Here is a 13146-nt window from a genome sequence, read left to right on the forward strand (position 1 = left end):
CATTAATATGTTTTGTATTTGTTGAATGTATTTGTGAACTTGCTGTTTTTAGTATAATTTTGAAATATGCAATAGACTTTAGGTTTGAGGTGCTCCACAAGACTTTTTAGCTGCATTTGATTATTTTTTTTCCTTTAGATTATATTCTAAAGAGCTGCACTCAGATGTAGCAACTCTATTTCCAATTAGTCACCCTGACTGTGCTTCAGAAAATGGATGACAAACCCATACATTTTAAACAATGCCATCAGTCTTGAAAAGGTTAAAAACTGAGAATTGTTTTATTTTTATAGTTTATTTGTTCGACCAATATTCATTTACACATGAGTCACCCTGGAAATTTCCCTCATGGACCAGTGCCAAAGGCTCGACTCAGAAAAACATATTCCACCATCCTTAGTCTATGGCAATAAATAAAGCTTCCATTCTATGTAAGTCTAAAGTCTTGCAGGATTGAGAGGCCACCGGCCCATCAAAAACTTGGCAGCCTAAGTGTATTCTCTCTAATTACAAATGTCATGTGCTCTTTATAGAAATACTTTGCTATAAAAAGACTTAAGTTTTCAATGAGTCACATAAATATGACTGTGAAAATTATGTTGTGCTCTTGAGGAGCTCATGGTTTCTTTAACTGGCTTGTTAAATTTACTAAATGTACTGCTGTGGGAACTTCAAGTCTTTATCAGTCAACAATTGTGATTACATAAGGTTATTATTTTCACAGTCTGGATGTGTGAGTTATATATTATGTGCTATATGTGCAAAATCTGCAGACATACACATGAGCAGGATGAGTGCGTATGGCGTAGGTAAAGGAAATGGAAACCACAAGTATGAGAATGTGCAGTAGATAAGGGAAGAGTGCAAAGTGTACAGTATGTGTTCAACAGTGTGACCTTGATGGTGCCTCAAAGGATAAGCCTGAATGAAAATCTAGATTGAGTTTGAGGCCACCTGTGACATACCTTGCTTGTGTTAAAGATGGATTGGCAAACTTTTAGGAATACTGCTATGTTTGTGGCCCTAATTCTGGTTTTCGTCCTCCATGAGAGTATTGATGCACAAGGTGGGGTTTCTTTCATGATTTTAACATGTATGATGTATGACTAGTTCTGTGGTCATTGATATTCTATTGAAATTGTTATTGTTAAAAGTGTAACAACATGGGAAAAACTAACATTAACCTGATTTATTATACTTTAAAACAGAGATTCAATGTGAATTTAAAATTTAGAAGGTAAATTATTTATTTGAAAGCAAGGGACATATGTTAAATATTAATTTGCACTGCAATACATTTTTTTTTTAACTCCCCATCATATTTAAAACATTGATACATTTGGAAAAAAGGTGACATAGAACATTAGAAAGTAGACCTACATATAATATATTGTTTAGTTCACACATGGGAGCCTTTACTATAAAGCTGTGTTTCAAACATTTAACAATTAATTAAACTTTGTTTCATTAGATATTTTTAATAGCATATGTCAAATTTATAAAGTGTGTTTGGAGGAATAAGTTACAGTATATTAAATTTTACATTAACAAGGAGCCACAGCATTTCAGGTGATATAACACTATCTAAGCCACTACTAAGGCTACGGTACATTTAAAATCACACCTTATTTTACATTTTCCATTCACATTTAATTTAAATGTCATTGTAAAAGACTAATAATTGTTTTACAGTTTGACATTTATGTTTTCCTTTAGAAACACTTTACTTGGAAAGGTTGTAAAGTAGCAACAAATAACAATTCTACTGGAAAATGTATGCTGAAATTAAATTTTAAGTATTGTCTAATTTTAACATGATCATTATATATTAAAATCATTTCGGTTTATTGATGTCATTATGTTTTTAGGTCATGCCCCCCAATGTCCTGTCTTCAAAGTTCAGAGGAAGACTGTTCATAAAACTTGCATAAACAAGCCTTTGCGGGTCTCCTGCAATCTGCAGTATTGTGATGATCCGGCAATCAATGTTACCTGGACTAAAGAAGTCAAATTGAATGAATGGATTTCAGTAACTGGAACAGCTCAAATGCAATCTTCACAGGAACATTTACCTTCTGATCTAAAGATATTGACTTATTTAACTTTCACAAATATATCAAAGCATCATGATGGCCTCTACAGATGTGAACTTAAATTACCAGAATACACAACAGTTAGCCATTATATTAATGTCTCTGTCTCAGGTTATTATTTCCTCTCTACTATTTAACAAATTTCTATTTTTATTTTTTTGGCACCACATCTAGGCTAAAGTTATAATAATCAGTTGTGTGGTGAATAATACAACTTTTCTCATAATGTTTTAACAAAACATTTTTTGAACTTCCACAGATGACAACATTGAAGATGGATTGTCATGTAGGCCCACTGAAAGTAAGAGCAGTTTCAATCTAAATCTCAAAGTGTAATTTGCATACTTTGTCAAATGTTCCAATCAAAGCTATAATTATTTCATTCATTAGAAATGACCATGGAAATCTGTATTTTACACTATCAGTCAAAGTTTGGAAACATTTACTCATACTTCATTATCAGTATTTTCCACATTTTAGATCTATTGTAACACTTTAACGTATTAAAAATGTTTGAGGTAGTTTCCAGGAATGCTCTCCACTTATAAGCTTTTTCACTCTCCAGTCCATTTGAACATTTTAATCAATATTTTAAGTTTAGTAAAGAAATCTGTTTATCTGAGAATTTATAAGAAACTAATTCAGTCATGTGTTTCCAAACTTTTGACTGGTAGTGCACATGTTTGGTTGCATTTCCAACTTAGAAGAAAAGAACATTGCCACTCCTTTTTGAAAAGAATGTGGATAGCAATGGTTTTTTTGTTTTGTTTGTTTTTTTTTACTGTCAAAAGGAAGAGACAACACTGATACCATCTCTGATCCATATCCATGGTGGCTGCCTTATTTAATTATCTGTTTGGGTATTGTGATTCTGGTCCTCATTGTAATTCTTGTCTCAATCACCTGTATATGTGGATTTAAATGTAAGTAATTTAATGTCTTCTATTATTTTGAGATATTTAAGTACTGTACATAATATTTGGCATGATCCTGACCTTGTTCCTTTAATGATCATTGTTAGGTTCAAGAAAAAAGGACACAAAAAGGGCACAGGTTCAGGTATGTCTTACTGTATACGTTACTTAATATATTATGAAAATGCATTTATTATTTAAAGGGGTCATGTCATGAGGAATATAATTTTCCTTTATATTTTTACATAAGAAGCCATTCTACTATAAAATTAGGGCTGTCAATCGATTACAATTTTTTATCGAAATAATTACATGGTGTCCCGATTAATTAATCGTGATTAACCGCATATACAAATATTTGCTAAGAAAGCCCCTCATAACAATAATTCAGTATATATTGATTATACATATTTATATCAATATATGATTATACATAGTTATCTTTAAATATTTTAAAATTATATATATAAAAATTCAGATAATTAAAATTAAATTCTTGTAGCAGAACAGTTCATCATTGATAAGACAAAACAAAAAGCGGCTTTAGAATACAATGTATTGTTTACTACCATATTATTGATCATAATCCAATCATTGGCACACAGTTCACAGCAATTCATTTCACAAGTGAATTTGTAAATCAGTTGGAGATTTATTATGATTTCTTTAAATTAATGCTTACAAAACTTTTACATCTAGAGCCAAGAGGTATATTAAAACAAACAACATCAAAAAGGAAAATAAATAAACAGTTTAAATAAAAATATCAAATTGTTTACATATTTCAATACACTTTACAGCTTTCTTGTTACTCAAATTTGAAATTGTTCGGGTTTAGGGGTTGCTGAACCTCTGAATTATTAAAACTAATGGTTTATAACCACCATACTTACATTTATGAATACTAAACTTTGCCAACAAAAGCAGAACATTAATCAAATAATATTCCTTATGAAGAGACATGTCATAGCTAAAAAAAAGAATAAAACATTTTCAAAACAAAGTTGAAAGCTGGGAATAATATGATCTTTAACAATCTTGCAGAAATCAGACCAAAAACAAGTCGAGTAGGGACAACTCCAAAATAAATGAAAAAATGTTTCCTCCTGCAGACCACAAAATGTACAGAATATATCGACATCACAATTAAATCTATCTATAAGAAAATAATTAGTGAGGTAGTACTTATAAATAAGTTTGGAGGATATTTCTTTGATTTTAATTGTGATTAGATATTTATGGGGTCATTTCCGAATTTTGCACCATCTCAATCCAGCGTCAGACATGCTTGTGTCGCGTCTCGGGTGTGTTGCATCATAAACATAAAAGGTTTAGGTCACTGTGTCAAGTTAAATATAGTTTAATACTCAATTTTTAAACGCATCTTCAGATCCCTTTGTGTGTTTTGAACGCAAGAACGCCTACTGAAGTGTTTTCTTCACTGTAATAAACTGCGCGTTGCTCATACAGCTGAAGTTTCACTTACTGCCCTCTGGATTAAACAGGTGGTACTACAATCTTGCATTTTTTTCATGAATCTTCCTAATTATGGTCTGGGGGAAGTGCGATTAAATGCGTTAAAAATTTTTAACACGTTATTTTGTAAAATTAATCGCACTGAATTAACACATTAAATCGACAGCCCTAATAAAAACATATTGTAAATATCAGAACTCAAAACTTTATTCCCAATTCCGCGACATCCCTATGTCACTAGGGGGCCCATTAATTCTTGACCTCCTCGATAGTGAACAAAAATCATCGCCTACTTACATTATCTCACCCTTGGCCCCGTCCACTTGTGCTTCAGTTCATAAACTGAGAGAGAGCGCAGGACAAACAGGCCTTACGTGTCAAGTTTCAACTCTAAAGAGGAAAAGTGATTCTCTCTCTTTCAGCTGCTCTGCCTCATTGTTTTGAGTACAATCACATAATGGATATGTGCTTTTGCTCATCTACACTTATTTTAATTGTAGGTGTATGTAAACATGCACTAGATGGGCGTCTTTGACCATTTTTATGTGTTTCCAGCAATGTGATACTATACAGTATGCTTGTGCATCTATTCACTGTGTTTGGACTATGTACAGTATGTTCGTTTTTTTCGGATAATACTGTATCAGCATGATTGTTTGTGAATCATTTATAATACGATTCAAGCTTTGCAAAGGAACTGCTATTGAAGGATCGGGCAGTAAAAAAACACTTGGACCCGATCAAAACGCAAGTAAACCATTTAATTCATAAATATTTCAAATGTTCAAGTCAAGTCAAGTCAAGTCAAGTGGTTTTTATTGTCGTTTCAACCATATACAGTTAGTACAGTACACAGCAAAACGAGACAACGTTCCTCCAGGACCATGGTGCTACATAAAAACAACAAAGGACCAACATAGGACCACATGAGACTACACAACGAAATAAAATGCCTATATAAACTACCTATATATACCTATATAAAGTGCACGTGCAAACATGTGCAAAAAGTACAGGACAGTACAACAAATTACTGACAATGAACAGGACAATAGACAGTGCAGCGCCGACCAGTACTCAGTAGTGCAAAAAGATGACAGTTTCTAAAAATGTAAACATAACATACTATGAGATAATGTTCTATGCACATAGCAGTTATTGAGGTAGCAGACAGTTATAAAGTGACAGTTATTAAAGTGCAACTCAGGACACGTGTGTGTCAAACCAGTCTCTGAGTATTGAGAAGTCTGATGGCTTGGGGAAGAAGCTGTTACACAGTCTGGCCGTGAGGGCCCGAATGCTTCGGTACCTCTTGCCAGACGGGAGGAGTGTAAAGAGTTTGTGTGAGGGGTGTGTGGGGTCGTCCACAATGCTGGTTGCTTTATGGATACAGTGTTTTTTGTAAATGTCTTTGATGGAGGGAAGAGAGACCCCAATGATCTTCTCAGCTGTCCTCACTATCCTCTGCAGGGCTTTGCGGTCCGAAACGGTGCAAGTCCCAAACCAGGCAGTGATGCAGCTGCTCAGGATGCTCTCAATAGTCCCTCTATAGAATGTAGTGAGGATGGGGGTTGGGAGATGTGCTTTCCTCAGCCTTCGAAGAAAGTAGAGACGCTGCTGGGCTTTCTTGGTGATAGAGCTGGTGTTGAGGGACCAGGTGAGTTTCTCCGCCAGGTGAACACCAAGAAATTTGGTGCTCTTGACGATCTCCACAGAGGAGCCGTCGATGTTCAGCGGAGTGTGTTCACCTTGTGCTCTCCTAAAGTCAACAACCATCTCTTTTGTTTTGTCGACATTCAGGGACAGGTTGTTGGCTCTACACCAGTTCGTCAGCCGCTGCACCTCCTCTCTGTATGCTGACTCGTTGTTCTTGCTGATGAGACCCACCACGGTCGTGTCATCGGCGAACTTGATGATGTGATTCGAGCTGTGCATTGCTGCACAGTCGTGAGTCAGCAGAGTGAACAGCAGTGGACTGAGCACACAGCCCTGGGGGCCCCAGTGCTCAGTGTGGTGGTGGTGGAGATGCTGTTCCCGATCCGGACTGACTGAGGTCTCCCAGTCAGGAAGTCCAGGATCCAGTTGCAGAGGGAGGTGTCCAGGCCCAGCAGGTTCAGCTTTCCAATCAGGTGCTGGGGAATGATTGTGTTGAATGCTGAGCTGAAATCTATGAACAGCATTCGAACGTATGAGTCCTTATTGTCTAGGTGGGTGAGGGCCAGATGGAGGGTTGTGGTGATGGCATCATCCGTTGAACGGTTTGAACGATACGCAAACTGCAGTGGGTCTAGTGAGGGGGCAGCTGGGTCTTAATCTGCCTCATGACGAGCCTCTCGAAGCACTTCATGATGATGGGTGTAAGTCGCGACGGGACGGTAGTCGTTGAGGCAGGACACTGAAGACTTCTTTGGCATGGGGATGATGGTGGTGGCCTTGAAGCACGTTGGAACAACGGCGTTGCTCAGAGAGATGTTGAAGATGTCGGTAAGAACATCTGCTAGCTGGTCTGCACATCCTCTGAGCACTCTACCAGGAATGTTGTCTGGTCCAGCAGCCTTCCGTGGGTTGACTCTATGTAGAGTTTTCCTCACATCTGCCGTGGTAAGACAGAGCACCTGGTCGTTGGGAGGAGGGGTGGACTTCCTCGCCATCACGTCGTTCTGCACTTCAAACCGAGCGTAGAAGTCGTTCAGCGCATCTGGAAGGGAGGCATCTTTGTCACAGGCAACTGATGTTGTCCTGTAGTTGGTGATGGCCTGGATGCCCTGCCACATGCGCCACGTGTCACCGCTGTCCTGAAAGTGACTGTGGATTCTCTGGGCGTGTCGCGCTTTGCCTCTCTGATTGCCCGTGACAGTTTGGCCCTAGCTGTTCTTAGGGCTGCCTTATCGCCTGCTCTGAAGGCGGAGTCTCGGGACCTCAGCAGCGTGCGCACCTCCGCAGTCATCCACGGCTTCTGGTTGGAGCGTGTGGTGATGGTCTTGAGAAAGTGACATCATCAATGCACTTGCTGATGTAGCTGGTCACTGATGCTGTGTATTCCTCCAAGTTGGTAGAATCGCCATATGTTGCAGCCTCCCTGAACATGTGCCAGTCAGTACACTCAAAACAGTCCTGAAGAGCAGAGATGGCTCCTGCTGGCCAGGTTTTCACCTGCTTCTGAAGCGGTTTTGTGCGTCTGACGAGCGGTCTGTATGCTGGAATTAACATAACAGAGATGTGGTCTGAGTAGCCGAGGTGGGGGCGGGGCTCCGCCCGTGCAGCGCCTGGGATGTTTGTGTAAACAAGATCAAGCGCGTTCAGCCCTCTCGTTGCAAAGTCCACATACTGATGGAATTTAGGGAGCACTGTCTTGAGATTTGCATGGTTGAAATCTCCGGCGACAATAAACAGTCCATCGGGGTGAGCGTTCTGCAGTTCGCTCATAGCCCCATACAGTTCACAGAGCGCTTCCTTAGCGTTAGCGCTGGGGAATGTAAACTCGGTTATGCAAACAGTGGTGAATTCCCGTGGTAGATAAAAAGGTCTGCATCTAACAGTCACAAGCTCCAACAGCGATGAACAGTAACTAGAGACTAACATAGAGTTCTTGCACCATTCCGTGTTGATGTAAACACACAAGCCACCACCGCGAGTCTTACCGCAGAGAGCTGTATTTCTGTCGGCACGAAACGAGGCGAGCCCGTCTAGCTGAATGGCGGCATCCGGAACTCTGTCGCTGAGCCACGTCTCCGTGAAAACAAAGACGCAGCAGTCTCTAAACTCACGCTGCGTAGCCTGCTGGAGTCGGATATAGTCCAGTTTATTGTCCAGGGAGCAAACATTTGAGAGCAGGATAGACGGGAGAGCCGGCCGGCTAGGGTTTGTTTTTAGCCTAGCATGGACCCCCGCCCTCTTTCCGCTTCGCTTCTCGCACACCGCTTACGACGTCCTCTCCCCCGGCCACCGGCATCAGGCGACGCCGAGGGCTGGAGGCCTGGTCTCCACAGCAAGCCGAGTACGCGTAGCGCCTCCTGCAGGTCATCATGCAGCTTGGTTTTTGCATGAGTCTTATATTTGAGTAGTGTCTGGCGATGGTAGACACGAACTCTGGTTGCTCTGATGTCCATGTGTTGCAAAAGTTGGGCTTTTTTAACAAAAATAGCACCGTTGTGGATCCGGAGTGGCCGCTGCGTGCTACCTCGCCGCCATCTTGGCGTCCTCATGACTGTTGGCGTCCTCATGACTGCGTCCTCATGTTCTGACTGTTTTATAGTTTATGGTGCTTTAACAGTGTTAACAATTGTGCTTAAGATGAAAAGTGTAATTTGTTCGGATGCAATGTGTTGGATGTGTGTTATGTGTAAACCCTGAAATTTTGTTTTATAATATTGTGGAGCTTGATCTTTCTCTTCCGACTGAGTTTGCTGAATTTGAGGGGCTGCACAATGTTAACCAATCATAACAGTGGGTGTTTACGTTGAAGTTTTAATGATGCGCTTAGGCCAAAACCGAGCGATTCAGACAGAGGGCCAAAAACAGAATGAAAAAATTATCATATATTTGTAAATTATTACTGTCTCTGTGCCAAAAAAACTTTACTTACATTATCAGTGGACCTCAGGGAAGATAATAAAACTGTTTAAAAAAACAAAACAATTCATGACCCCTTTAATGCTTATACCAGGGTTGTGCTTATACCAGGGTTTTTCCTTTTAAAATTTAAATCTTGATTTCAAATTGCAGTAGCAAACAGGATGCAGAATTGAAACCCAAATTTAAATTTAAAAGTATAATTCACCCAAAAGTGATTATTTTTTCACAATTTAACTCTTTCTTCAGCCGTCTCAAACTTGTATGACTTTCTGTCTTCCATGGAACACAAATTAAGGTATTTTGATGGAGATGCTGTATGATGTGATTATATCCATATAATACAAGTAAATATGATCCAACACTTCCAAGCTTAAAAAAGGACAAAGGCAACATTAAAGTTAACTAGAAGACTGCAGATGTTAAGATTTATTAAAAAGGAGTTACAGTTTGGTCTGTTCTTATCCAAAACTGATCATATCGCTTCAGAAGACATGGATTACACCACTCGAGTCATAGTGATTAAGTTTATGCTACCTTTATGTCCTTTTTGAGCTTGAAAGTGTTGGACCAAATTGACTTGCATTGTATGGATATAAGCACATCATATCTCCATCAAAATATGGAGAATTAAAATTTTTGGGTGAAACATTCCTTTAAGAAAGCAGAGTAAAATTCAAAGAAATTCATATAACTGTGGTTAGTGCAGTTTTTTTTAAAAAGCATTGCATTTTTTTCAGTATAAATTACTTATAAATATGTTGTCACACACACAATTTATGGGAACATTAGATTATATAAAAAATCAATGACTGAAATGCCACCTATAGATATGTGTTTTGTTGTAACTTATATTCTAAGATATTTATATTATTATATTGTTTATTATATTTAATAAATTAACTTTTTTTAATCATTTTATGGACCATGGTTGAAGTGTGGTTTCAATGCTCTAATTTATACAAAGTCTTCTACAAAGTCTATAGCCAGACAAATTAAGGAGGCTCGCAACATGATAACCTTAAATCGAACGCCTAGGAGCAGCCATTTTGTTGTTGTGTTAGACCTATGGAATCTTTTGGGGTGGTTGAATTTCTTTGAATTCTATAAATTCCTATTCATGTAATTTCAATGCAACATATAGGGTGTGGCCAATTCAATTAAAATTTAAACTCATCAATTGAAAGGGGCCAATTCTTACATTCTGAACTTTTCCCAATCCTGTATAACCATTGACCTGTTGTGTTTACAGAATACAGTAACATCCACGTTGACACCTGGTGAATTAGTTCAGCACTCAGAAGAAACTTATCACCACTATAATGACCGCAGCACATCTAATGTTATATTTTCCCCTGACCACTCTTCACTGCATGTGCCAGCTGGTGTTGATACTTTGTCCAACAGGAGAGATAATACATCAAGCCAGATTGTATATGCGTCTCTGAATCACTTCACACCTACACAAAGATTTAATGCTCCCTGTCAGTCAGGAGAGTTTTCAGAGTATGCATCAATCCGGTTCTCCTGATATTCTCATTGTTGAATAGACCAACATATGTTGTGTTTTGGATGCTGGTACCCAGTATGTGATTATGTTGTGCTGGGATCTCCATCAGGATTCTTAACTTCTTGGTCAACCAGCTTCACCATTAAGATGCTATCAGTAAAACCATGCTGGTTGACTGGCTTTTTTTGCTGTTGAACAGTATGGCACCAACACTAAACCAGCACTTACTAGCAAAAACCAGTCTGGACATTAATGGAAATTCATGCAAAACTAAGTTGTTTTTTTTTTTCGTTCTTTTTTTTTTAAGCAACGCTATCATGATGTCACGCAAAATGTATGTCTCCAATGTTTTCAAGATTTAATTATGATTTCTGAGACCTCATGCTATTCTGACTAACAGGAAGCAGAAGATGTATGCACCCTACCTGTTTTTTTACAACATATCGTGCAAACAAACAACCACATTGTTACTTTCCTCGTTACATCACGGAAAACTTTTTCTACATGTTCAGTATAAGTGAAACTCCTACTGAATACCACTAATCATGTAATTGGCTGATCCTACACATGCAAAGGTTAGTTTAAGAACTAAAGTGAAATAGTTACAGTTAATAGTTAGAAACAATAGTAAAAAAAAATAGATAAGCAGCAGTCTCTTGTTTGTATAATAATTTTCATAACTTCCAGTTGACCTGTCAGATTTGTGATTTCTAGAACAGATTCTTATATGTATTGCATTGTTTGACTAATGTGGATAGTTGTTAATGTTAGTCTTTTAAAATGTTTCTTACCAAGAGGTAAAATACCTATTGTACCTACCAAACAATAAAACATGAGTACATTTTTAAGTACTGTAAATCTGTGGCAAGTTATCTGGGCCCAGTGAGCATACAAAGGACTTCGAGAAAAGCAATAAATGGACCATCTTACAGATTAGCATCACTATCTGAACCGTCATACCCACTGAGAGAATAATGAGACCAACTCTGTAACACAAAAACATCAGAGTATGATTATATCTAAAATGATGATCAGAACATCATTCTAAATTTGAGGTCTATTAAGTTAGAGACATATTATTGTATTAATGGAGTCAGTTTCAATCTTACCTAAATCAAACAGTTTAAGGCAAAAAAAAACCAAAAACAATGTTGTGTCAGGAAAGACGAACGTGTGTAGGCCTTCACCATCCTGTTGGATACCGCCATTGGACCAGCAAAATGGCCTCTTTCAGTACTCCCTGACCTTAAACTCCTTTTTGTTTTACATTACCTCACTGTCCTTGAAAGTACACAAGAACAGTAAAAAAAAAAAAAAAAAAACAGTAGATGGAGCCATTGCTCTAAATATTACTTTAGTCTACCAGCGTTGGCAGTTTAAAACGCCTTTGCAACATATAGTCCACATATGCTGAAGACCTAAGCTTTATCTTTTTATTCTTTGACCAAAGCTATGTATGACTGGAATCTGCACATATATATATAATTTATAATGATATTGATATTTCATTTAATACTTTACAAGATAAGGCGAATATAGTGAAATTACTAACTTTGAAGTGATTTTCGGTGTCTATGTAAATATAGTCTTAGCCTCAGACGGCATGCCCACGGACAGCCCACAGTACGTTCTATGCCATAGTCATAGGTCTGGCTACGTGAGACAAACTTTAACATGGCTCGTGAATTACTCACATGTAGCTACTGTGTTGTGGAACCAGATTTACATTAGTGTCTGCTGCAAATACAAGCTATTGTTTTTTGTTTTAAACCTAATTTTGTCATGGTGTAGATATGTAAGTGTAACATATTTAACTGCCTTGTTGTTCAGTCCACTTGTAACCACCATAGCAGTTTATGACACAAAGAGTACAGCATTACTACATGCTATCCTCCGACTAGAGGAGGACAATATTCACAAGGGTCTGGTCAAAACTGAGGTTGGCCATATCAAATAAGAGGCAAATGGTACTGGATTGGCTGTTAGTCACACATTGCGACCTACAAGCTTGTAAGTGTCTCTTTTATATTAACAAACTGCTGTCTGTTTTCATGAGTGAACAAAGCTGTTGTTCCAGCCATCTGACAAGAGAACTGAAAGAGTAGACTTAGATCAATAAATGTGGAACGTCTCAGTGTAAAATGAGATTCATTTGCCAAGATCACAATTGCTGAGACACGTAGTTCATGGATAGTTTTACCATTTTTCTTAGTATCAGTATGTATGGTCTGCTGTGTGTGAGTTGGTAAATTAATATTAATTATGATATTACATTTACATTTTTTGCATTTATCCAAAGCAAGATACAATACATTGAAGATATAATTTTTTACATACTGTATGTTATGTAACAATACAATAATGCATTAATGTGCTTTCTCTGAGAACTTGAACTAATTGAGTTAATTTGCCATTGGTAGCGTCATGTTCTACCAGTAGAGCTATAGGAAAAAGAAAGAAAGAATCTTAAATATCTAGGAGTGGTGCTTCCAAAACATTTTGTGTCATATTAACACACATTTATGCGTTCTGATATGGTTACCTGGCGGCCTGGATGCAGCATCATTCAAATGCAAAAGTT

The 13146-nt window shown here is 37.9% G+C and overlaps 1 protein-coding gene across 2 annotated transcripts; it reads left to right on the plus strand.

The window, feature by feature from the left end:
- Nucleotides 1–757: 757 nt before the first annotated feature.
- On the plus strand, nucleotides 758–11391 carry si:ch211-214p13.8 (uncharacterized). 2 transcript variants are annotated; one of them, XM_052142007.1, is made up of 7 exons: nucleotides 758–1066; nucleotides 1717–1774; nucleotides 1869–2204; nucleotides 2353–2394; nucleotides 2885–3016; nucleotides 3115–3152; nucleotides 10308–11391. In XM_052142007.1, exons 1-7 carry the CDS (start codon nucleotides 1046–1048, stop codon nucleotides 10584–10586), a joined length of 906 nt encoding a protein of 301 aa, XP_051997967.1. In that variant the 5' UTR covers nucleotides 758–1045; the 3' UTR covers nucleotides 10587–11391. The 2 variants fall into 2 exon arrangements, with proteins under 2 accessions (XP_051997967.1, XP_051997966.1); XM_052142006.1 differs by lacking the exon at nucleotides 1717–1774.
- Nucleotides 11392–13146: the final 1755 nt, after the last annotated feature.

This window comes from Xyrauchen texanus, chromosome 14 (genome assembly GCF_025860055.1).
Source record: "Xyrauchen texanus isolate HMW12.3.18 chromosome 14, RBS_HiC_50CHRs, whole genome shotgun sequence".
Lineage (NCBI taxonomy): Eukaryota > Metazoa > Chordata > Actinopteri > Cypriniformes > Catostomidae > Xyrauchen > Xyrauchen texanus.

What these genes read in the sequence shown, in the direction of transcription:
- si:ch211-214p13.8 (XM_052142006.1), top strand. Translation starts at nt 982, where the DNA reads ATGGATTGGCAAACTTTTAGGAATACTGCTATGTTTGTGGCCCTAATT. An exon ending in TGAGAGTATTGATGCACAAG is followed by an intron (nt 1,067 to 1,868) that starts GTGGGGTTTCTT and finishes TTATGTTTTTAG; the next exon opens with GTCATGCCCCCCAATGTCCT. An exon ending in CTGTATATGTGGATTTAAAT is followed by an intron (nt 3,017 to 3,114) that starts GTAAGTAATTTA and finishes GATCATTGTTAG; the next exon opens with GTTCAAGAAAAAAGGACACA.